Here is a 25,889-nt window from a genome sequence, read left to right on the forward strand (position 1 = left end):
GTCCTGAGGTCCCTGCCGGCTCTCACACAGGGAGAGGCCACCAGCAGGAGCTGGTCGAACCGCAGGGGGGGGCTGGATGGGGCCGTGGGGACAGCTGGAGGTGGACAAGGCGGGCTGGACGCTCCCGCCAATGGGGGAAGCTCAGCGGGTGGAGGGCATCTCTCATCCGTGCCCTGGATGGGGCCCAGGGGCCGTAGGCATTAAGTTCCCTTCCCTGGAGCCCAACTTCTGCAGGGAGAGATGCCTACGGGCCCCAGAAGTATTTCCAAATTACAGGTAGGGAATTATTTCTCTCAGAGGGGTCTTAATGTCATCATTATGGCGCATTATAAAAAGTAAAGTCTTTCCTTCTGCAAGGACATTCTTTAACTAAAGTCCTTCTCTCCATTAGCTTTTGCTGTCCCCACACTATTTATGTCCTAGGCAACGACTGTGAACCGCGTTGCTGACGGCATGATTTCTGTTTCTGAGCGCAGCGACGGTTTCCAGCGGGCCTGAGAGGAACCAGTTGTCTGTTATCGACGCCTCCGGCCAACGAAGGCCCCGGCTCTGTGTCCTAATACCCCTGCCAAGGTGACCGTGCAGGAGTGGGTCCCCAGCGCCCGCCTCCGACAGCAGTGGCGTCAGACCCGACCTGAAATGTGCTAGTTTCCCTGGGCGGGGGTGGCCGGGGGACGTGGGCATGGGGCCCGGAGCACATCGCCTCCCTGGGCTCAGGGGCCCGACGACCACGGCGCCCGACGCACCGACCCGGCACCAAGCAGCTGCCCGCGGATCCTCACGGGACTCCCAGGGCCTGTCAGGGCTGGGGCTCTGTGGTCACAGCCCTGTGGTGAGGAGCCCCGGCCCAGAGAGCGCCGCGGTGCTGGCCTCCCCGCCTGCCCGCTAACACCACGTCACCCAACGCGGCCGGTAGGCGCGTGGACAACCAAGTTCGGTTCAGCCACAGGCTTGACATTCTCCATCACCTTCTGCCATTCATCGTCCCCAGACGAGAAGCGGCTCCGAGACCCCTTTTGGTCGAAAGCCAGAGAAACCCAACACCAACGGGCTTAAACCAAAGCGGTGGCACGTCCGCGGTGCAAGGAGGGGTCCCCGAGATTGGGCCGCTCGGGCCCAGGAGGCCTCTGGGCGCCGAGGCCCCTTCCCCACAAAGTGCCACGTGGAACTCATGCACCTGACCACCCCCTCTCCTCGGGCCATCCCCGAGTCTCAGATGTGACGCCGCCTTCCCAGAACTGGGGCTCAGCCTGCAGCCGCCGCTCCTGTCCTGTGCCCCCCGAATTCAGCCCCAGCTCTTCCCGCTAGAGCTGCTCTCACGGGGCTCCTGGGCTGATCACAACGCTGTCACCGCAGCCTGGCCGTGCTCGGGCCCCGCGCGTCGGCCCCTCTTTTTGCACACGGCCCGGTGGCCTCCTTTGCCTCCGTGTCTCAGCTGGACCGTGGCTTCTCAGGTCGTGCGTCCAAGCGGTCCCTCAGCTTGTCTCTGCCCTGCATGTGCGATGTCCCAAAAGGTCAGGCCTCCTGTCGTCCCCAGCCACCCCGACCATGTGTGGACCGCAGCACAGGGCGTTTGTGGGGTGGGTGGTGTCCCGGCCAGGCCAGAAGCCTCCTATGCAGCTTGTGCCCCAGCCCATCGTGGAAGGTCAGGGAGAGACCTTGTGGACCCTGCTTGGCCACTGAAAGAGAGCAGGGCTCTCTGGTCGGCTTAGGAGTTTAAAATCCACTTAGAAGTGCGTCCTCTCAGAGTGCCCTCTCTCCCGGAGCAGGGGGGCCCGCAGCCCAGGGCTCCACAGGGTTTGTTGAGAATCTGGGTTTCCCACAACGGGGGGCCGCTGTCCTCGGCCCTAACATCGGTGCACCTTGCCTGGGCACCAGTGGCCGCAGCTGACCCCCACCCCCCGCCTCCACTGCTGGAGGCCGGTCTCTTTTCTCCCCCGTCTGTGCCCCTTTGGGTGGGCACCTTGCTGCCCGTGGGGGTGTCCACCACATTCGCCCAGCTCCTGCCTCCTCGGGTCAGTCACCCACCTCCGCTCCCTGCGGACACCTGCACGTGCTGCCCCCCAGACCCAATTCCTACCCCAACTCCGGCTCGCTCGACCAGAAACGTGGACTACATCACCGATGTCCCCCCATCCTGGTCTCCCCTCAGCCGCCATCACAGGGCCCAGCCTCACACCTAGCACAGGGACTCACCACTGGGTGAGACCCCCCCCCCCCCAACCCCAGCCCCAAACTCCCACTGACCTCCTCCTGCGTCCGAGCACATGCCATGCCCTGTGGCCACAGGATTTCCGGGGCCAGCCGCACTGGCTACTCCTCACGTCTCGTCCTAGCTCACGACCGGGCCGCCACACTGAGCCTCTGGACGCTTGGCCCCTCTGGCCTCTGCTCACGCCCTGCCCCCGGGGTACTGCTGCAGGTGTCGTGTCCCAGTGGCCTTGGCCCTGCCACCATCCATCTTGCTGTCACGGGGTGGCCATGTGCACCCCCAACACTCACGCCTTCCTGCGGCCCCTTCCTCATCTTGTCTGCCCCGTTGGCGGAGCAGATCCCCCTTCCCGGCCACGCTCCTGGCTGGAGCCCCCCACCCTCCGAGAGAGCTGCCTCACCACGCACCAGAGTCTCAGGGGACCCATTGTTCTCCTCAGCCTGGGGACAACATGGGGACAGTGTTCTGGGGCGAGGGTCCCGCCCTGGCCTGCAGGGGCCCTTGGAGCTGGTCCTGGCCTCTCTAGGGGGGCACTGGCCAGCCTGGCTGACCCTCGAGGCAGGGCCCCTGCCCTGAGATGCCGACCCCAGCTCCCAGGAGTTATTTCCGAGGCCTCTATGTCGATTTTAATCATCAGCAAGATAAAGGTCACTGCTGCGTCCGGGGGGGGGGGGGGGCGGGTGGGGGGCGACTGGTAACGGGAGGCTGCACCGCGGGGAGATCGGCGCTTGACCTCTCTGGGAGGAAATGTCGATTAATTATCTTTTTACAGCCAACTCAATTAGACTCCCTAATCACCTGTGTAGGACGCGGAGACAAAGGCGGAGCGCGGCCGAGTAAACAAGGCTGCGCAGGCCGGGCCGCGACCGTCAAACGGCCGCCGGGGGGCCCTGGGCGGAGAGCCAGCCACAGGCTGGAATGTTTTCTTCATTTATATGAAGAAAAAAATAAAATGTTATCGGCCCTGAGGGGCCGAGAGCCGTCTCACGTAGAGGTGACCAGACACACCGCGTTAGTCTTTAGGGCAGAGGCTCAACCGGCCAAGGAGCTGCTACCTTCCAAAGGCAGAGCGGCCTGTTCGGCGAGGACTGGCGGGGCCGGGGTCTCCATGGCCCAGAGGGTGAGGAGGCAGCATGAGTGCTGGGCACGGCTGGGGGGGGGGGGGGGCACCCTTGGGCCCCTTCTTGGACGGCCCGGTCTCCAGACGAGGGCTCCCTCGAGGCCGCGCCCCCCCCCCCGCGCCGCCCACCACTCGGTTTGTCCAGTGGGCGCCCGGGCCCGAGGCGAGGGCTGGCCCGACGTGACCACGGGGCAGGACCTTCCAGGTGCTTCTGCTCCACCTCGACCGGATGTGTCCGCACGGTCTGCACCTAGCATGGAGGCGCCCTGGGGACCAGCCCAGAAACAGGCGTCCCCGTGTGGGGTGTCTCAGGCCCCATCTGGGCTGCAGGATGGAGGCCCCGCCTGCGGGCAGGGTTTGGTTCAGGTTTCTATCCAGAGGTTTTCGAATCCATGAGTTTCCCAAGGAGCCCGTGTGAGAGCCAGGCCTGCAGGCAGCTCATGGCCGGGCCTGGCCGGGCAGGTGTTTAGAAGCCCCGTGCCCTGTGGTGGCTGCGGTGGACCAGGACCCCGGTCCCTCGGGCTGAGCTCGGCAGGGCCGGTGTCTGGGGCCACAGCACCGTTCCTGACGAGGAACCTGGTGCCCGCCTTCCCTCCCTTTACTGAAGCGTAGAAAATGGATTTGACACAAAGCCACAGTCCCCGTTGGCCCATATCCTTTCTGGATGCTCAGACTCACTGCCCCGTCCCTCTTCTACACATGTGTCCTTCCGAAGGGGGCTGTATGTGTGCTCCGCAAAGTGGTTAAAGCCTCCTCCTTACAGAAATGCCAAGACACTTCCTGCGACCCCGAGGGCATGCGTTACCTCCAGGCTCGGCTCCTGGGCTCAGTTGTGCTGGAATTGCAAAAAGGACTCGAAAGGGGCCGGGACTCTGTGGTCAAACCCGCAGGACGGGGGGAGGCACTGATTTAGGGTTCTTCCTGAGCCTGTCTCTGATGTCCCCTCATCCTCGACTCCGGGAGCCTCCGGCAGCCAGGCTGTTTGTGCCTGGCTGGGCAGAGCGAGGCCAGGCTGCCCCCGAGGTGACCAACGGGGACACCAGCCCTACGGGGCTAGGCAGGCAGCCTGACACCACACAGGGCTCCCCCGAGGGGTCCCCTGCTCATCCAGCGGGAAAGCAGCAGAGGAGCGGCCCTGGGGACACGGGGTCTGGACACCGCGGCTGACCTCCAGCTTGGCTCCTGCGCAGGTATCGCAGGGAAGCTGCGCCTGGGGCTGTCTTCTTGGGCGACACACAAGGCAGTCCTGGGGGCTCTCGGGACAGACCTGGGCAGAGGCCTCGGGGCCCACGAACGGGCCTGGAGCGTGGCAGCTCTCCAACGGAGGGGGCCGCCTGCAGGTGCGGACAGCGGCAGGACAGGCCGGGACAGTGGCTTGGGGCTCCCGGCCAGTCCGGGGTCTCTGGGGTCTCTGGACCCCGAAGCTCGCCTCCCACGAGGGCTGGAGTTGGCCTTGGGCCGGGGTTGTGCTGATCCCAGCAAGACAGAACTCATGGCCCCGTGTTCTTTCTGGGAGGGATGAAAGGAGGTTTGTTGTGTCTCTAGGAGCTGCCGTCGGGGGAGACGCGCCGTGGGCAGCAGCCTTTACTAGGAGAAGGAAGCTGGTCGTGAGGCATCCAGAAAGGCCTCGAGGGGCCTGCGGCCCACCAGCGGAGCGTGCTGTGAGGGGCTGGGCACTAAGGAGCCGGCCGTGACCAGGGGTGCGGGCACATGCTTACACACACCCCCCACGCGGGAGATGTGCACACAGATGCACACGGTGCCACACAACGGTGCTTACACACGCAGGCCCACGCTCAGCACACGCCTGGCCCACGGGCCCTCAGTCCCAGGCTGACCCTCGGCCAATTCCCACACCTGCATGTCTGGCTGGCCATGGGCAGCTCCTCGGGGTGGTGCCGGGTGCCCGGAGGCTCCCTGTCCCCACACTGCCCTGCCATGGGGCCTGGGCCAGGCCTGCCCCACGCCCACCACCGCCCAGGAGCAGAGACTCCAGCAGACCCCTCCCCAGAAACTTGGCCAGGGGACCCTGGACAGGTCAGAGAGCAGGGTGCCGGCCTGGCCTCCCGCCCTCCTTGAATCCTCTGCCTGAAGTGGGTCCTGGATCCCAGGGGCTGCACCCTGTCCCAGGAGAGACCCCCACCCCCACCAGCTCATGCAGGGGCCTGACACCCACTCCCAGGGGACAGAGGCCCGTAGGCAGCATTGTGGTGACCAGAAGGCCACAGGCTCTGTGACGTGGAGGGGGGCAGAGACAGTGGCATAAACCTCCCCAGGAGGGCCCCCGGGGCCAGGCTTCTGGCAAGCAGGGCTCTGACCACAGGAGACTGGGAGCCCCTGCCAGCAGGTCCCAGCAGGGCCCCCAGAGCAGGCTGCACAGGGGCAGCTGGCGAGGTGGGACACGTCCCCTCCCCTCTGTGGCTCAACTGTCAGAGGCTAAGCCTGAGGCAGACGAAGACACAGACGAAGTCTCCGTCCCTGGCCGGCCTGGTGGCCCTAAGCGGTCTGGGGCCTGTCCCTAGGCCACAGGGAAGGGCACCCACCCTGGCCCACCCTGCCCTGGGGCAGGGCATCCTCACTGCCAGTGTCAGCATGGAGACCCCTTCGGGGGGACAGGCCTCCGAGGCCGCGGTCAGGGGCAAAGAGAAATCCAAGCTGGTTCTGGGTTGCTGAAGGCACATCCGTGCCTTCTAGAGCCGTGTTCACAGCCGCCCCCCCACGCACATCCATGCGGGTGCAGGCTGACCACCACGCAAGATCTCGGCACCTGACGCAAGCCCAGGCCAGCCTCCCTCCCTCCTTTCTCTCCGGGGCCCCCCGGAGATCTGCTGTTAGGGGTCCCGGGGGTGCTCCTGGGGCTTCTGCCCTGTGGCTGTGCCCACGCAGCCCCAGGACCCATGAGTGGCAGGTGGAGAGGTGCTGGGGAGGGTGGCCAAGGCTGTGGGAGGGGCTCACTCCGCGGGCTGTGGTCTCAGATTGCGTGGCCCCCCCACCCCCGGGGCTGCTGGGTTTCAGACGGATGCAGCCCCTGACGAGCAAGTGTATCCCCTGCTCATGGCATTGCCTGGAGGCACCGCAGGATTTTCCTGTACTTCTGGGACGAGCAACCCCCGCCCCCCCCCCGCCCCCCGTAGGATTCCTCCACAGGAAATTCACGGCACAGATTTCCCTTTAAAAGCAAGGATCTTTCGTGGTAGCTACGCTGCCATAATTAACCATAGACAATTAATATTAAAATTTGTTACCTCCCCCCTCCCCCCCCAAGGCAATGAAATTCCCAGAAGTTCTCTGCTATACATTGCGTCGCTTATTGGCAAGACTGCATTAGCAGCAAAGGGCACCTTGATTTTTAAAATCATCTTACAATTAGGGATGATTCTTCGCAGACCGCATCTGATGAATGCTCGGAACCATGTGTTCAACAAATGGAAAAGAGGGACCACTCAGATCAGTTGGAAACATTTCCTGGGAGGGTTTTGTGCATTTCACTCTCTCTCACACACACACACACACACACGCACACGCACACACACACACACACACACACGCACGCAACGTGAGGTTCTCGCCCTGCTAGGGCTTTATCGGGTTCCCAAATCCAATTTACGGGGATTGTCTGGGCCGAGTGGCCCGCCTGCCGGTGTCCCTGCAGCCACTATCGGCACCTGCGGCAGGACTCCGAGGGCTCACACTGCCAGGGGGCGAGCAGACGCCCCCCTGACGCGATCAGCACAAAAGGGCATCCCGCTTAAGGCCGAGGGCGGGAACTACAGAAGGTTAAGCGTCTAAATATAAAAATCTCTGTGAACCGAACATCATTATCAGCTTTGTTGCTACCACGTGGGGGCTGCAACGTCACCAAAGGCTGCGGGAAGCCTGGCGCCGGTCCACGCCTATGAAATCGTCTTTTCTTCTCAACGGAAAGCAAACTGCTCGGAAGTTAAAAACCATGAGGCGGCTGACATAGTTCGTATCAAAAGGAGAAGAGGATCCTGAGCCCTGCGTGGCCACACGAGGCCTCCGGGAAGTACTTTCTCTGCTCGTTTCACTTATTCGTGTGATTAGAAAGCAGGCTTTTGGAGGGTTTATGTCCCGAACCGCCCGTTGCAGGGGTGAGGAGGAAGCCGAGAAGCCGGTCCCCGGGGGGCGTGCGCGAGGCCACGCTGGAAGGTGCCAGCTGAGCCCGCCACGGGGCCGCCGCGCCCTGGTGCCCTCGTCAGCTCCCGCCGCCGTGGGGCCCCGTCTCCCTCACTTCCTGCCGGTCTCACAGAAGGAGCGTCTTCGCCTCCAGCCCCGGTTTTACGAAGCCCGTTCGTCACTGCCTCACAGTCCCGTGGTGGGGCCGGGGCGTGAGGGCGAGGGCTACGGGGGCACGGCGCGCGTAGGACACCCTTCCTGCAAAGGGCTGCAGAGGGAGGGCACCCGCCTCCCGCTTCCCCATCAGCCCCCGGAGGCGGCGGAGGCCTTGGCTGCCGGTGGGTTTGCTCACGCGGCGTCCAGACTGTCAGGCAAAGGTGCCGGTTGACGGAAACGGCCATCCTCCCCTGGTTCTCGGGCCACAGAGCCTGGTCTTGGCCGGCACATTGCGTTCCTCGTCTCCTCGAGGCCTGGTGCGGTCACGTCACCAAGTTCTGGCCGACGATGTGTAAGCAACGGCACGTTCTTAGAAGGGACGCGGCTTAAAAGGGAGGGCCCTGGTTCCTCATTCTTCCCCCTCCCAGCTGCCGGGAACAGGGGGCATGACGACTGGCGCCTGTGCAACCTTCTAGGGCCACGAGATGACGCAGGAAGGGCGACAGAGCAGCGGCATAGGAAACAGAAACAGGGGCCCCGGTGACCATGGGGGACGGCACCCCAGCCTCTGAACATCCACCCGAGAAGCGAACCTCAATGGAGTTGAAGCCGCCGCTGTGCTGTCGGAAGGGGGCTCGAGAGTGAGCTCAGGAGCAGGGACCCGGAGGCGGGGCTGCTCTGAGAACACGGAGGTTCGCTCCGTGTTCCCTGTATGCATGGGGGCTGCCACACGACGACACAATTTTGCTTTCTTTCGGAATAACGCTCAGAATAAGTTGAGGCTGTCTGTCCCCAGAGAGTCACAGAATGAGCCGCTTTGGTTAAAACAACAACAAAGACTTCCTTCTTTCCCGCCCAAGCAGCTCCGTGTCCCGGCCGTTTCCGGTTTTCCCCACTCCCACGCGGGTCTCAGGTACCACCCGGCTGCCCCGCAGCTGCCGCCTCCTGGACCCCACAGAGGGAGCTCCCCTGGTCAAGCTGTGATTATCTGGGATTTTCTCGCTCACGGCCGACTCCTATCCTACCTGTGGCAGCAAATTTGCACTGACTTCATTTCCTGTTTGCAGACGGCCGGCCAGTGTGTCCATGACCCAGGGCCACCCCGGGCCAGCTCGTCCGAGGGCTTGGGCCCCCGTGGGGCGAGGGGTGCTCCGGGGCAGCTGAGCGGGCAGGACGCAGTGGCAGTGTCCTGCAGAGAGGCTCGGGCGACCCCTCCTGACCCAGGTGTGCGTGTCCCTGGCGCCCCACCCTGTGAGGGGACGGGAGGGGGTCACGAAGGGGTTGGCGGTCCTGGGAGCAGATGCCGCTCACCATCGCTTTACAGAAGAGGAGACGGGTGTGGAGAGGCTCGGCCAAAAAGCGGCAGAGAAGCAGCCACCTCCCGGGTCAGCCCCCAGGGCACCTGGCAAAGGACCCGGGGCCTCGGGTCCAGCTGCAGAGCTCGAGCGGTTCTCATAGGACCCAAGGCGTGTTCCCCTCGGTCTCCCCAAAGGTGATTCTCTACGGCTCCACGCCCGCATCCTAGCAAAGCCGGAAACGTCTCTGAGCGTGTCGGCAGCCGGACACCAGCCCCGTGAGCACAGGGTGAGGCCCGCTCCCGAGCGGCGAGCACCCCAAACCCGCACAGCGGGCTGGGCCCGGGCTGCCCACACCAAACACCCGGGCGCGGATGTGGGCCCCCCTTTCCGGGCCGGGTTTCCACGGAGACCTCATCACAGGCTCTGAAATCCCTGCCGGTGGAAGGTGTGGCGCCCAGAGGGTGTTTTTACGCAGAAACATGAGACCTATTCTGCCCTTTGGCGTAAAGTTGCTTCTATAAACCGAGTGGGAAGCAGACGAGGGGTCGTGGCCAGCCCCCCGGGACTCCCCCCACAAGCCTCAGGGCCCCCGCCGGCCGCTGGGGTGTGAGGCGCCCCCACACAGAGGGCCCGGCCCGGGCCCTGGTGCAGAACACTAGTCCCCCCCGTTCTGCTGTGACCTGGGAGCACCCCCTGCGGCGTCCAGGGCTGGGGTCCTGATGGGGGACCGGCCCCTCTTCAAGGGCTAAGGAGAATGTGAAGGTCCCCGCGGTTAACATGCGCGTGAACTTGCCCGGTGGGGACCCCGGAGTCCCGCTGATGACCGTGCCCTGGTCCACAGGACCTGATGCAACTGCTTCCCGTGGCGAGGGGACCAGGCGGGACCCACAGCCACGCTCGCTGGGACGCCTCCGGTAACGCACATGCTCCCCCCATTAGGACGTAAGCGGTGGGGCTGCATCAGCTTGTGTGGGACCCGGGGTCCCCGGACACGGTGAGCTGCAGAGATTAAACTCTGATTTACCTCCGGAGCTCCAGTGCTCTGCTTCCGGCAGTGGTTCCAGAGGACTCCATGGAGAAGCCGGGCCAGGCATCCACGGCAGCAGCTGTCAGGCACCAGGAGCCGTGGGGCCAGGTGCATGTGGAGTTGCTGTGTGCTCCGGGCAGAGGCGGAACCAGCCGGAAAACCAGGCAAACGCTGGCGACCATTAGGTCTACAGACGCCTGTCCCGGGCGGGTGGGGGCTGTCACGAGGGCGCGCTCCCATCCAGCCACAGACCTCCTGGTGACAGTGGCCGAGGCAAACCGCCAAGGTCTGACAGATGCAGAAACAGGCCCGAGGCCCTCAGCCCAGGGGCCACACCGCACCGCCAGGCTCTTGTGCACCAACAAGACAGCCGGCAGTGACCAGATGTGCATGTGGCAAGGGCAGGACGGCCGCCATGGGGGTCCCCGGGCTGCCGTGCCCCAGCCCCACCACGGGCTCTGGGCTCACACAGTAAGAACGTGCACCCGAGGGGTCTGGTGCCCAGGGCGGTAGCTCCCAGCCTGCCTTGTAACCGACAGCAATGGCGACCGGCCTGCTCGGGTCTGGGCACTGTCTTCCTGGGACGTTCTGTCCCCTCCAGGGCCACTGTGCCTGAGTTCTCAAGGGTCAACTTTATTTTCTTCCTGCCCAGGTTCTGAGGCGCCTGCCATCAGCCCACACACCCCGAAGCACTCACGTAAGCTACCGCCAACCAGCTGGTCAGCTCCACTCACCGGGAGGGCCACCGGGGATGTCCCTCTGGCCTTGAGATGTGTCTGATGCCGCTGCTGGCTCCCGGTCTCCCCTGGGGAGCAGTGGATCTCCTCTGGCACTTTCCAGGGCAGCTCTGGGCTCCAAGGCCCCAGACTTGGGGCTCCACAGAGGATAGGCGATGCACTCAAAGCCACTGCAAAGGGGACAGGTGGGACTGGGCTTTGCCGGACGCCAAGCTGAGAGGGACACCTGGCTGTGGGGGACATGGTGGCTTAAGGGTCCTTCCAGGGAGGAGGGGACGAGGCGACCACTCGGAGACTAATGTGGTGGGAAGCAGGGAACGGTGGGGGGGGGGGGGACGGTGTGTCCGGGACCACTGGAACCACGCCGCAGCCCCAGCCCACCTCCCCCTGGCCCTCTGTCTTCGCTCCTGCTCCACTAGACAGAGCATGTCGTGTCTGGTGGTCACTACTGTGTCCCCAGTGCCCTCAGAGTCCTTGGTGTGGGAGCCACGTGCGGATGGGCCCGGGTCGAGTAGTTCTGGGCCATTCCTCCTTGTCTCCCACCCCACACGGGCGTCCGGGGTCGCCCATACTCACAACGGGGTCTGGAAGGGTGTCTCCGGGTTGTCCTTGTCCACTTTGAAAAAGCTGACCTCTGAGTAGGCCGGAAGCTGCACGTACCTGACGCCAGCCGAGATCTTCAAAACCCGGCCATCCTCGCCTTGGGAAGGACAGAGAAGCAGGCTGAGCCAGGGAGGGACAGAAGAACCCGGTCTCTCCCTCCCTGGTCCTGGGCCGGGCACCATGAGGACTGTTGCAGCAGACCCCCCACGCGGGCAGGGCTGGCAGAGGCCACGGCCGTATCCAGCTCACGCTCCCTGCCCACCGTCCCGGCTCCTCTGTCCCCCTGGCCCTCACCTGAGCCGTCCACGCTGCCCGGCACCGCCACCCCTCACTGGGGATCCCGGGCCTGAGGGCACCTGGCTGTGCCTCTGGCTGGGGGGCTCTCCTTGTTGGCCAGCCTCAGGGTTTCACCTGCTCAGGGGCGGGGGGTTGCCCTGGCCGAGAGCAGTCACACCGGAGGCTCCTCTTCACCACGGTTCCACCTCCGGGGAGACATCGCTGCTTGTGGCCCAGCCCCCACCTCGACCTGGGGGATGGCTCCACCCCCCGGGTCTACACTCCTGGGGCACTCGGCACAGGGCCTGGTCGCGTGGACTCTGAGCGGCGTCCGTGACGCCCGTCATTCAGTCCCCGTGGAAGAGGGGACAGAGCAGGACAGATACTGCAAGTACTTTGACTTGGAAGGAGGGTAGTGGAGGGCGGAGTCGAGGATCACATCCCAGTATGGTCTGATTGGCCTCCGCTCTTGTCATGATGGGGCACCCGGGACCAATCTATGCTCCTACCTGAAGCAACCAAAAATGCAGACAAAACATAATGATAACACGATGGTTTTCAAGATCCAAGGACAGTGGTCCCTGAGACGGGAAACAAAGGGTGTGGACCCCATAACTGCCCAGGTCACTGCCTTGAGAGAAGGTGGACCGGGTACAGGGAGAGGGACTGGCAACCTCAGGAACCCCCTCAGTGAGGACACAGGGCTGAAGGGGGAGGGGGGGAGGACAGGCATATAGCAGGAGTCCTGGAGTCCAGAAGGCAGAGGAACAGAGAAGCGTGTGGGGCCTCTGGGTGCACAGCAGAGCACAGGTTGGTGCGCCAAGTGCAAGGAAATGTCCCCAGGCCAGGAAAAGACCCAGGAAAAGACAGGGCGGGAGGCTCTGGGCTCACATGGGACAGGAGCGGTGCTCATTCCCATTGGCCAGGCTGGGAGACCCGGACGTCATGGCACACTGGGCAGGGTTCTCAGAAGGCCTTGCTTCCGCAGTGGGGACGACGGGTCTCAGCTGGAGCTCTCCGCCACACCTAACACTTCATAAAGGCAAAACCTGAAAGGATCGAACGATCTCCAAGGAAGCCAACTGTACCCCAGAAAAAAGGCCAAGAGTACTTATGGGAACACAGAAATATCCAGCCTCCAAATGGTAAATTTTCAACGTCTGGCACCCAGTCAAAGATGACCAGGCGAAGAATGACGAAAAGTATGGTCCATAATGAGGAGGGAACACCGTCAAATGAAACCAACCCAGAACTGACCCAGATGTTAGAATTGGCAGGAAAGGACACTTTTTCAAAGTTATTACTATAACTGGACTCCGTGCATTCAAAAGATAAGTAGAGACACTGAAGATATAAAAAGAACAAAGTTGAACTTCTAGAAATAAAAACTATTAGATAAAAAATACACTGTATGTGATCAATGGCCGATTAGACATTGCAAAAAAAAAAAAAAAAGATTCATGAACTTGAAAACATAGCTACAGAAACTGCCCAAAATGAAATACCAAGAGGAAAAAGGAAAAAAGAAAAAATAAATAAAAAAGGAAGGTAAAGAAAAAGAGGGGAGAAAGAGGGAAGGGGAAAAAGAATCCATGAACAGTGAGGCGACTTCAAATGGCCTTATATATGGGTAATGGAGCCTCTAAAAGAGGGGAAGAAAAAGCAGTGATGGAAAATTATTTGAGGAAATAAAGGCTGAAAAATCCCAAAATTTGATGAAAACTATAAACCCACAGATGCAAGAAAATCAACAGACCCAAGCACAAGAAACATGAAGAAAATTATACCATGTCACTTCAAAAATAAAACTGCTCAGGGCGCCTGGGTGGCTCACTTGGTTAAGCGTCCGACTTTGGCTCAGGTCATGATCCTGCAGTTTGTGAGCTCGAGCCCTGCGTCGGGCTCTGTGCCGACAGCTCGGAGCCTGGAGCCTGCTTTGGATTCTGTGTCTCCCTCTCCCTCTGCCCCTCCCCCTGCTTGCAACTCTGTTTCTCTGTCTCTCTCTCAAAAATAAACATTAAAAAATGTTAACAAAAATAAAAAATAAAACTGCTCAAACCAGTGATAAAGAGAAAATCTTACACTACCTCACACCTGTCAGAATGGCTAACATTAACAACTCAGGCAACAACAGATGTTGGCGACGATGTGGAGAAACGGGAACCCTCTTGCACTGTTGGTGGGAATGCGAACTGGTGCAGCCACTCTGGAAAACAGTACGGAGGTTCCTCAAATAATTAAAAATAGAACTACCCTACGACCCAGCAATTGCACTACTAGGCATTTATCCAAGGGATACAGGCGTGCCGTTTCGAAGGGACACATGCACCCCCATGTTTATAGCAGCCCTATCGACAATAGCCAAAGTATGGAAAGAGCCCAAATGTCCACCGCTGGGTGAATGGATAAAGAAGATGTGGTATGTATATGCAATGGAATATTACTCAGCGATGACAAAGAATGAAATCTTGTCATTTGCAACAACCTGGATGCAACTAGAGGGTATTATGCTAAGAGAAATTAGAGAAAGACAAATATCATATGACTTCACTCTTATGAGTACTTTAAGACACAGATGAACTAAGGGAAGGGAAGCAAAAAGAATATAAAAACAGGGAGGGGGACAAAATATAAGAGACTCTTCAATATGGAGAATAAACAGAGGGTTGCTGGAGGGGTTGTGGGAGGGGTGATGGGCTAAATGGGTAAGGGGCACTAAGGAATCTACTCCTGAAATTATTGTCGCACTATATGCTAACCAATTTGGGTGTAAATTTTTAAAAATAAATTAAATTAAAAAAAAAAAAGAGAAAATCTAAAAGCAGCCAGGGCAAAAGCAAGTTTGTACAGAGAAAACACAGATACAGACGACAGCAGACTTCTCTTTGGAAACAGCATAGACAAGAAGCCAATGGAATAGCACCACTGTCCTGCTGGAGGGTAAACCAGAATTCTATACCTGGTGAAAATACCTATGAGAAATGAAAGCAAAATCAAGATGTTTCCAGACATATGAAAGTGGAAAGAATTAATTGCCAGAAAGCACATAGGACAACAAATGTTAAAGGCTAAGTCCTTCAGGCAGATGAAAACGGTACCAGGTGGAAATCTGTATCTATAAGAAGGAATGGGGAGGGGCGCCTGGGTGGCGCAGTCGGTTAAGCGGCCGACTTCAGCTCAGGTCACGATCTCGCGGTCCATGAGTTCGAGCCCCACGTCGGGCTCTGGGCTGACGGCTCAGAGCCTGGAGCCTGCTTCCGATTCTGTGTCTCCCTCTCTCTCTGCCCCTCCCCCGTTCATGCTCTGTCTCTCTCTGTCTCAAAAATAAATAAAACGTTAAAAAAAAAAAAAGAATGGGGAGGACCAGAAATGGTAACTACAGGGGCAAATTGATAAGATCTCCTTTTTTATTTGTTACGTATTCTTTGAAAGATAAACGACTGTTTAAACAAAAGTAATAACAATGTATTACGAAGTGTATTAAACATATGAATACATAACATATAAAAACAATAGCATAAACATTGGGATTGCAGAAAAAGAAGTATATCCTATTGCAGAGTTCTTATGTTATATGTGAAGTAGTATGGTATCTCTCCGAAGCAGGCTGTGATAAGTTAAAGATGTAAATTGTGGTCCTTAAAGCAACCCCTAGAATGAAAAAACAAGGAGTAAGAATTGATAAGCCAACAGGGGAGATAGGATGGAATCAGAAACAATACTCAACCCACAAAAGGTAGGAATTGAGTCTAAAGAGGGAAAAAACCAGCCAGGGCAAGTAGAAAACAGTAAAATGGTAAGTTTGAAACTGGTATATAAATAAATACATTAAATGTGAATGGAGTAAAAATTTCAATTAGAAGATAGATGTGGTTGGAACGGACTAAAAAGCAAGACCCAGATATACGTTGCCTACAGAAAGCACACTTTAAAGACTTAAGTAGGTGAAAAGTAAAAGGCTGGATAAAGATGCTGATATTAGTTAAGAGAAAGCTGGGGTCACTATATTCATAGTCATATTCCTACTTCATAGGAAGTAGATGCCAGCGCAATGACTATGCTAGGGATGAAACAGGTAATCTTGGGGGCGCCTGGGTGGCTCAGTCAGCTAAGTGTCCGACTTCGGCTCAGGTCATGATCTCACTATTAGCGGGTTTGAGCCCCGTGTCGGGCCCTGTGCTGACAGCTCAGGGCCTGGAGCCTGCTTCGAATTCTGTGTCTTCCTCCCTCTGCCCCTCCCCCACTCGTGCTCTGTCTCTGTCTCTCTCAAAAATCAATAAACATTAGAGGCGCCTGGGTGGCACAGTCGGTTAAGCGCCCGACTTCAGCCAGGTCACGATCTCGCGGTCCGGGAGTTCGAGCCCTGCATCGGGCTCTGGGCTGATGGGTCAGGCTAGGAATTCCCACACAGGTTACCAATATTATGATCCACAAAGGAAAAAATTTACTCATTGGACTTCACCAAAATTAAAGCCCTTTGTACTTCAGAAGATAGCATTAAGAAAATGATAAGCCACAGACTGAAACTATTTGCAAAGATGCATCTATAAAAAGACTCGTATTCAGAATACGTCGGGAACTCCAATAACTCAAACCCAGAAGAGGAACAGCCTAATTTTAAAAAACAGGCAGCATGTTTGGATTAACATTTCTCTAGAGAAGATACACACGTGGCCAATAAACACACGGAAAGCTGCAACACCTCGTCAGCCGTGAACTGTGGGTCAGAACCGAGAGGGGCACCAAGATGGGGTGCCCCCGGACGCCCGCTCGGGCCGGCTGTGCACGCGCAGGGTGTGGGAAATCCAGCCCGGGCCCCGCCGACCGCGTTGTAAATGGTGCGGCCACTTTGGGAAACGGCCTGGCGGTTTCTTTAAAAATTTACACGTAAATCTGCCACGTGACGCGGCGACCCCACTCGTGAGCGGATAACCGAGGGACAGACCACACGGGCACCCAAAAACTCGCACCGAGCACTGCCACGTGGGTGCACCCCAGCAGAGGGCGTCGGTCAGAAAAGCAGAGCAGGTGTGAGGAGAGGGGTGGGGTGGGCAGGGGGCCGCAGGCAGGAGGTGCGAGGCACGGTCCGAAACAGACGGCGTGGCGCTGCTTGCCCGACTCCGGGAATTTGCTAAAGATCATCGAATCGCTTACAGCACAAAGATTTCACGCTATAAAAACGGCACCACAATAAAGCTGTGAAAATAAACCAGCTGTGGGGGCGTCTGGGAGGCTCAGTCCGTTAAGGGTCGGACCCTTGGTTTCAGCTCAGGTCATGATCTCACGGTTCGTGGGTTCGACCCCCCACGTTGGGCTCTGCACTGACAGCGTGGAGCCTGCTTGGGGTCCCCCCCTTCTTCTCTCTCTGCCCGTCCCCTGCTGGTGTGCAAGCGCACGCGCTCTCTCTCGAAATAAATAAACCTAACAAAATAAAATAAAATAAACCAGTTGTGACTGTCTTTGATCCGCGCCGCACACGGGGGCTTCCTGCTCAAAGCTCGCCGAACTCGGGCGAACTAACGGACGTTAGGAATCCCAGGCACGCATTTTAGTAGTGGTGGTCCTGCCAGGCCACGCACAGGGACCGGTGGCCGTGCGGGGGCCCTCTCCGCACCGCGCCCTCTGCTCCCGGGTCACGGGTGGGACCGGCTTTGGGAGGTCAGCTGGTCCACGCTGTGCGTTGCTCCCCGCTGGGTCCCTCAAAAAGCAGCCCAGATGCTACAGGAGACCTGCCCTCCCCGATCACCCACGGAGGACACGGGAACTCGCCCACCGCAGACACAAGCGGTGCGTAGAGTCACCCTTCCTCCTATAAGACGAGCGGTGGCCGCGGGCACGTACAGAACCACCCCACACGCACACGATCACTGCACACGTGCACAACCATTGCACACGCACAACCACCCCACACGCGCACAACCATTGCACATACTCACAACCACCCCACATGCACACAACCACCCCACACGCACAACCACCCCACACGCGCACGATCACTGTACACGCACACAACCATTGCACATGCACAACCACTGCACACGCACACAACCACCCCACACGCGCACAATCACCACACACGCTCACAACCATTGCACATGCACAACCACTGCACACATGCACAACCATCGCACACACACAACCACCCCACACGCGCACAACCATTGCACATACAACCACCCCACACGCGCACAATCACTGCACACGCGCACAACCATTGCACACGCACAACCACCCCACACGCACACAACCATTGCACATGCTCACAACCATTGCACACGCGCACAACCATCGCACATGCATAACCACCCCACACGCACACAACCATTGCACACGAACACAACCACCCCACGTGCAACCACCCCACACGCGCACGATCACCGCACACGCTCACAACCACTGCACACGCGCACACGCCCGCCACCTGGAGGCCTCGTGTGCTTACTGCCTGTCTGCCGAGGCTCCCGTGGCGAGGACCTCCGAACAAAGAATCTGCTGGTGTCCGGGTACCGGAAGCCACTCGTGGCATCTCGTCCCTAACCCTGAGAGCCCGACGCCTGTTTGTCCTTCCGAAAACGCAGTCGTCACCCTGCAGACACTCACTCTCGGCAACTTCCCCGCTGTCCTGCTGCAGCTGAACGTTCAAGTCGAAGGAAGACCCCTGGGCCACGTCCATCACCTCCGGACCCAGAATCACGATCTTCCTGGCTTGTGCTGGGAGACAGCAGAGCGGAGCATGGGTGAGCGGGGCACGGGGGACGTCGCCCGCTGGAGCCCACACTCCCCACGCAGGCCCAGCAGCCTCGATTCCCAGAGCTCTGTGGGGAGAGGTCAATCCCCTGCAAGAGCCACCTGACCGAATGACCTGGGCAATCACTAGAACGAGACTGTGACCCCGCCCTGAGGGTCAGCTCTGATTTTTAAGCAATTCCCACAAGTTCACTGAAGAGACTGCAGAGGGCCACCAAACGGGGAAGGGCTGTAAGCAAGTGGCTCATCAGCATTTGGGTCTGTACACCGTGGAAGGTTCCGGCACATCCTCTGCTTGGTTGGGACTCAGGCCCTGCATGCCTTGTGTCTGAGTCAGGGGCTCCACGTGTGTGGACGAGGTGCTATGGCCACCTGCCGGGGAGCTGGCCTGGAGGGCGACCCACCCACAGGCTGGCCCCCACCTCCTGGATCTGCCGGGCGTCCTCTGGGGTCTGAGCGGCCGGAGACAGTGTTTTCAGCATCTGCTTCCCCCTGAACCCCGAGCCCTGGGGGGCTGGGAAGGATCCGGGAGTCCCTCCAGGAGACTCCCCCTGACCTAGGCTGCCACTCCCCTTCACAGGACCTGAGCCCCCACCGAGGAGTCCTTCGCGGCCTCTCCCCTGCAAGGGGCCCTGGGGACCCACCTGAGGTCGTGGCTGGTCAGCTCTGAGTGAGCAGCTGCAGCCCGTGACCCCTGGCCCCCGGGGTGGCACTTCTGTCCTGGAGTCTAACAGGAGGTCACCTGAACCGGCGAACAGAGGGAGGGGCCCCTGCAAGCCCTCTGCTCCAGTCACGGTGCAGAGAGTTCAGGGAGGAGGACAGGTGCCCAGGGCCCTGCGGGCGGGGACCCTCTGAGGCTGGGACCCTCCTGCTCACAGCGGGGCCATGGCTGTCCGAGGTCGGACTGGGGCCTCTGCCGGTCACGGTCACGAGCCCTTCCGAAACCCGACTGGAATGTGTTTCTTCTAAAGGGGCTGGGGTTCTAGATGAACTTCACCATCACCCCCAAACACCTCCTGACCCAACTCCCCTGTGCCGGTGCCTGGGGCCGCCTGAGGGAGAACTTACAAGAGGACCTTGCAACGCCGAGGGGGGGGTGTGGGCACTTACCCGCCGGGTGGCCATTGATCCACATCCCGCGGTAGACGGCCCCAGAGCAGAGGGTCATCCTGCCCAGGCCGCTGAAGACGTCACCGTGCCACTGTCCCTGCAGAGACAGCCGTGTGCACTCAGAATCCACAGAGGGCACGTGTGATGCAGGGGGAGGGGGTGGCCCGGGGTCCCGGAGACCCTTCGAGGGCGGGGAATCACGAGCTGCTGCTGTGTGGCCACGCTGCCCTGCGACCGAAGTGTAAGAAGCCGTGACGTTTGGGAGCAAGGACACGTGTACAAGATGCCAATGAAACACCAGCTCAGAAAGGGGGCCCTTTCGGCACAGAAACCCTCTCGGTAAGGACACCGCATGTGTGTGGGCCGGAGGGCTCCCTGACAGCGGGCAGGCCCATCGAGGGGCCCGCTGAGTCCCCGCGGCGCACACCTCACTCTGCCGCCCTCACAATAAACCTCGCTTTCCGAACCACACGCACAACAGGGCAGAAGAATAAGAACTACGTCACTTCTGTGGGAAACTTCAAGGGCCTGCTGGTACTTTGTTTGACTACGAATTACTCCTTCTGGAAGAAAACTCAGCCGAAGGCACGTTTGGTTCCACGCATCCTTCCGTGGGAGCTGATCGGGCTCCGCTCCCCCGCCCTGCCCTCCACCTGGGCTGGGCCGCGGTCGGTGCCCGTGTGGACGGCGCTGCCCACGGGCCCCGCGGGACACAGCGCAGCTGAGGCCGGCGCCGGCCTCTCTCAGGCCCCCGGGAGGGGCCACGGGGCCGTGGCAACGGCCCTCGGGGGCTGCAGCCCGGTACAGCTTGGACACCCCAAACCTGGGAAGGAGCCTCTTGCGGGCAGCCTGGGGAACAGAGTCGCCGAGCACCAGGGCTTTGGAGTCAAGTCACCGTGAGGGGTGGAGGTCCGACCACGGCTCACCCCTGGGCCGGGGCTCCGGACAGCGGGCAGCCCCCCGGGCACCCGGCAGGGGCGGCGACCCGACCGCCGCGGCCACAGGAGGGCCGGGGCTCCAGGTGGGCAGGGGCAGGCCGAGCCCAGCCACGAGGCCTGGCCGTCCCTCCCACCCGAGACCCAGGCGGCAGAGTCGGCCTTGCGGCCGTTCCCGGTCTCCCGAGGCTGCACCTCGGGGATGCTCGGTGCACGCGGGGCTGAGGTCGCATCCCCCAGGAAGTGGCCCCCGGGTGCAGGCGACGGGCCGGACCAAGCCCGCGGGCGCTGCTCTCTCGTCCTGGACTCGGGGCGGGAAGCCCACCCAGCAGCGGCAGGGGCGGCTCCGGAGACGCTTGTGAGCACCTAAGTGACCATCAGCGGGTGCCGAGCGCACAGGTACCGCGTGGGGACGGGGGCGCGGGCGCTTCTACCTTCGTACGTGTTCTGTGCGTACCTGCGGGCAAGCGTGTTGCGTGTCTGCCTGCGTGTGTGTGTGCGTGGCCGGGCAGCGGCGCTCTCTCACGGTGACGGGCGAGGTGATCTGGGCGGGAGCCAGCGGAGCAGCGGTCCCGGGCTGAGCTGTGGTCCGTGGGTCGAGGTCGGGGCAGCGCTGGGAGGGCAGGGTGGCTGCCCCCGGAGCCCCCGGTTACGGTCTGCTTGCTGGGAAACCCTTTCCCTCACGACACCATCCCCAAACCTGACGAGTTACCAGTTTCAGCTCGGGCGACAGACCCCTGGCTGGCCACACGAAAAGCCCACAGGAGCCACACCAGATCCACTGCCCCCAACAGACGGGCGCCCTTCCGCCTGGAAACCTCTGGGCATGGGCCCGTGGCCCGGCGGCAGCAGGTGACACAGTAAGATGTGGTCAGGCCCCAAGGAGGCTGGGGCAGGGGTGGTGGCCACAGGTGAGGGCTGCGCCTTGCAGAGCGACACCTCCCTGTGGGGCCCCGCGGCCTCTCGTCCTTCCTCGGCCTCGTCGCTCCAGCTCCCTCCGTCCCACCGACGCGAGAGCTGCTGTTTCTGTGCCCCCTTGTGCTCTGGGCAAGCCTGCTACCTGCCCTCACCCTGCAGTGCTCGTCCCTGTCCCTGGGCAGGCATGTGGGTCACCCCACCCTGCGGGGATGGGAGCAGGGCCCCTGGAGCCCAGCCATGTGCTCACGTGCCCTCCCAGGTGCCGGCCCCGTGCCCGCACCTCCCTCTCTGGGCTCCAGACGCTCCCGCACACGGACCCAAACCCTGTAGCCCTGCCCCGCCCACGGGGGCACCCGAGACTCCTGGAGGCAGGGGCCGCAGCTCCCACGGGTGGATACTCGTTGTAAATGCTTCCTGGCTCCCTCGGGGCTGCATCAGGGCCCAAATCGACACAGGCCGAAGGGCCCTCCAAATGGCGCGATGGCTGCTGAGCCAGTCGCCGACGCCCGCCCACCTCACAGCCATTTCCGCCACGACAGCCGCCGCCTCTCGTCCCCGCTCGCGCTCCCGTCCACCAAGCCAAGCACCGGCGCAGCCTTGCCTGGGAAGCATCGGACTCTCGGGTCATTCCACACCCAGGGCCTCCGAGGAGGAGGGCGGCCCGTGGGCACAGGCGCCCCTGTCCCCCGGCGACCTTTAACTCGCCTGCTAGAACCTGAGCCCAGACCGCAGCTCCGGGGCAGCTGGGCTTCCGCGGCTTCAGTGCAGAACCACACCGGGACGAGCACACTCGGGTGTGCCACGCAACTCAGCCAGCGTGGGACCTTTTCTAATTAATGTCATAAATCATACCTGGGAGAGCCCTGCCCTTTCTCTGCCGACTCACGCCCAAAGCACAAGTCACCACTCCTACAACTGTCTCCTGGAGGAGGCTGGACCCCCACGAGGAGGGGCGAGTGCATTCCACCCGGGGCGGGGGCTCCCTCCGCCCAGGGAGCCGGCTGGCGCCCAGGCCGGGGCTGCTGCATGGTGGGAGCTATCCCGGGAGGAAGCGCGGGGCCTGTGTCCACACCACAAAGACCGAGGGAACGGGGTCCAGTGTTAGGAGACGGTCCCGCGGGACGACGGTGAGGCACGCCTGTCAGCCGTGGCTGCGGGGCTCCCCTAGGACCCCGAGGGTGCTGCTGTGGACTCGGCAGCTGGGCCCACCTCTGGGTGCCCAGGGCTCCACAGGATGGGACCCGCCTGTTTGGAGCCTCCCTGAACAGAGTGGGGCCAATGGGACGAGAGATTCGTGGCTTGTGCCCACAAGTGATGGGGATAAATTGTGTGAGACAAGCGCTCGACTCTCTTCTCATTTAAGGAAGCACTCTGCTTGACTGATGCGACTTTTCTTTCGGAGGGAAAAGCTGCTGTGCTTTCATGGTTATCGCTTCCGTGCCGGCCCCTCCACCGTGCTCCCTGGTGCTCCCTGAGTCTGCAGCCTGGCACACTGGCGGCCACTCAAAGAGGCATTCGCGGTCTCTGCGCCATGCCAAACCTCGGAGCTGGAGCAGGTGACCACTTCCTTTGAGGTCACGGGCTCGCAGACCAGGTCGGGGTGGCTGGGGTCAGGTCATATATGAGGAAATGGCCGCGGGCCACCTGCCCGGGCCCCGCGACTGTCCAGGAGCCCTGGTGTCCCCGGCTTGCGGGACGGCCTGCAGGGGTGGCAGTGACCGCACAGGCTGGCATGACGGTGGCATGGGTGTGCTCCCCACTCTCGTCTCCCGAACACCAGGGTCACAGGGTGTCATGCTTGACCTCCGTGACCCTGCTGTAAGTTCCCGGGATTTCACGGTGTCAGCGGTGGCTCTCGCTGCCTGCCCGCGTCCGTTTCTGAAGTCTGTGGACATCTGAACCTCACGTGGAGCCCGTAGCCTGGTGTTGGCTCCCGCGATGGCTCCGGCAGCCCAGACCCTCCTCCCACACGTGCTCGAAAAGGCCCAGATGCCTCTTCTGTCCTGCGTGCAGCGCCCCCCGGGGTCACAGCCCCACATCCCTGGACTGTGAGGGGGGGTATGGGGACACAAAGGCCCCCGGCGCTCCTGCAGACGCAGGGGAGCTGCCAGCAGGTGAAGACACACATAAGGCCGGCCACCTGCTCCCTGTGGCAGGCAGGTGCACCGACCAGCAGGCCTCCCTCTGGGAGAGCCAGCACGGAAACGCAGCGAATGTGCACGGACAGCCCGGAAGCCAGCAGCTGCCGGTGGGGACCACGCTGCAGCCGCACAGGTAGGGAGCTCTCGGCTGTGCGAACAGCTCGGGCCTGCCTCCACTCCGTGGGAGTGCGGCTCGCCCCACAGCGCTATCGGCCCCCAGGCCCCGTCCGCTATTGTGCACGGTACCCACACTGGTCGGGGCAGGTTTTCCGGAACAGAGAAGGACAGATGCTGGTGGGAAAGTAATGTGGCACAGCCGCCGTGGGAACCGTGAGGAGTTCCTCGCACATCCAGCAGTGAGCTACCCTGCGGTCCAGAAGTCCCCCTGGTGGGTCCACGGCCGCAGAGCCGGGCGCAGGCCCTGTGAGGGCTGGGCGCCCCCCCCCCCCCCACGCGCACAGCAGCAGGCGCTCGAGGAGCCGAGGGGTGGGAGCCACCCCGGTGCCCACCGACGGAGGCACGAACACGACGTGGTCCCTCCACGCTGTGGAGGATCATCCGGCCCTAAAGAGGGAGGAGCACAGATGCCCTCGGGGGCACCGTGCTCCATGACAGCGGCCCGTCCCCACAGGACAGACCCCGTAGGACTCCGGGGACGTGCAGTACACGCGGGGGTCAAATACACAGAGAGAGTGGCGGGGTGGGCGCCAGTGTTTCATGGGGCGGAGTGTCCGTTTGGGAAGGTGGAAGGGTCTGGAAATGGGCGGCGGGGGGGGGGGGGGGGGACGGCCGCGCAACTGTGTGAACGTGCTTGATACCTCCGAACTTCACGCTTGGTGGTTAAGACGGTACGTTTCAGGTCAGGGGTATCTCACGAGATACACAGATCGTTTTCAAGAGGGCCGACTCCTTCCCTGCGAGGGCCCAGGGGGTCGCCCACACCCTCACGGGAGACGCGCCTTGGGGTGGCGCCCCGCTCCCTGCGGCGGCTCCGTGTCTACCGATCACCGATTACCGGGTGACTCCCGATGCCCGGAGGTCAGAGGTCGGGCGGGAGGTGTCCCTACACCCGGAGAGGCCCGTGCTGGACCCGGGAGCCCGCGCCTTCCTCATCGGCCAGGCCCGGCGCCAGACTGTGCGAGGACTCTGTGGCGGTCCGAAAGGCATCCTGGCAGCTGCGAGTGAGGGCCCTGAGGCCGCCCTGTGGCTGCAGCCTGATCCCACCCCCTCCTGGACGCGGCCCTCCTCCTTTGGCCCCGTCCGTCCGTCTGTCTGTCTGTCCGCACGGCCAGCTGGAAGCCAGCTTAGAAAGGGGCCGGAGGGCAGAGGACGGACCCCAGCGCCGGCCCTTCCTCCGGGACCCGTGTGCCACTCGTGTCGTCAGGTCAGCGCCTGGACCGCAGGGGAGGTGGCTGCTCGTGTCCCTGCCATCACGTGCGGATGGGGCTGCCCAAATGGACACCGCCCAGCACGATGGAGGATGGGTGTCCCAGCAGCACTTGGAGCTGCAGGGGGCAGGCGGAGTGTCCGAGGTTCTTGGGCAGAAGACTCCGGAAGGTTGGGACGCTGCCCAGCAAAAGGAAATGGAGAGACACAAGTCTGCATCCCGGGGAGACGCGGCCTGGAGGGACCAGGCTTCCACCTCCACTCATTTGAGGCGCCCCACGCCGAGGACACGCCATCTCCCTCAAGGGCGTGCGGGGGTCCCGAGGTCTGCAGGCTGGGATGGTGTGGCTGGAGACACCACGGGGCGACTGTCCAGGCAAACACCTCCTCACTCTGGACGAGGCAGCCTGGCCATCGGGAGCTGCAGCCCAGGGCGGTTCTGTCGGAGACCCGGCTCCTGGACCGCAAGTCGGAACAAGATGTCTCCCGAGTGGGAGAAGCCCCTGGCAGGCCTGCCGAGGCCACGCTGCTGGCAGGGCTGGGCTGCCCCCTGGTGGATCGCCCGGCAGGCGTCCCGGGTCAGCCCGGGGAGTGGGGGGCTGCTGTCTGTCCTCTCCTGGCTGAGCCTCGACTTGCAGGGGAGGCCTGAGCGGGGGCCCAGGTGGGCAGCCACAGCCCCGAAGGGAGGCCATGCAGGCGGCGGAGGGTCCGAGGGCCAGAAAAGCCTCCAGAAACAGGGAAGTGCTGGGGGCTCTAAAGAGCGTGTTGCCCTGTCCGGCCGTGGGGAGCCTGACCCGGGTCCTAGGCTGTGCTGGCTGTCCCCGAATGTCACAGGGATGTGAGGGAGCCCGGGCTCCAAGCCAGGACTCCCTGATGTGGGAGGCCTCCTCTGGGCCTGTGAACTCACAAGGCCCTTGAACTACAAGATGGGCAGAACTGAGGCGAGGGCTGAGGACAGAGCCTGGTGCCTGTGGCGAGAGGCCTAGTGGCCAAGTGGCAGATTCTGGTGTCCCCCAGCCCGGGGTGTGGCCGTGCACATTTGTGGAGGTGACTCCAGGTGGGGCGAGGACCCTGGGAGGAGGGCCT

The 25,889-nt window shown here is 61.5% G+C and overlaps 1 protein-coding gene across 11 annotated transcripts in view; it reads right to left on the reverse strand.

Annotated features, from left to right (window-relative positions):
* MORN1 (MORN repeat containing 1) overlaps nucleotides 1-25,889 on the reverse strand; it is a 47,405-nt gene that overhangs the window by 13,923 nt on the left and 7,593 nt on the right. For 6 of the 11 annotated variants that reach the window (XM_053205653.1, XM_027060677.2, XM_027060681.2 and 3 more), the window contains exons 7-11: nucleotides 19,424-19,520; nucleotides 18,167-18,277; nucleotides 11,264-11,387; nucleotides 10,685-10,857; nucleotides 9,948-10,147 (exon numbers count right to left, since the gene is read on the reverse strand). In XM_053205653.1, coding sequence (XP_053061628.1) covers nucleotides 9,948-10,147; nucleotides 10,685-10,857; nucleotides 11,264-11,387; nucleotides 18,167-18,277; nucleotides 19,424-19,520 — 705 coding nt within the window. The remainder of the gene's footprint in view (nucleotides 1-9,947; nucleotides 10,148-10,684; nucleotides 10,858-11,263; nucleotides 11,388-18,166; nucleotides 18,278-19,423; nucleotides 19,521-25,889) is intronic. The other 5 variants (XM_027060680.2, XM_027060679.2, XM_053205680.1 and 2 more) reach the window with 1 other exon arrangement.

Source organism: Acinonyx jubatus, chromosome C1 (assembly GCF_027475565.1).
Source record: "Acinonyx jubatus isolate Ajub_Pintada_27869175 chromosome C1, VMU_Ajub_asm_v1.0, whole genome shotgun sequence".
In the NCBI taxonomy this organism is placed as follows: Eukaryota; Metazoa; Chordata; class Mammalia; order Carnivora; family Felidae; genus Acinonyx; species Acinonyx jubatus.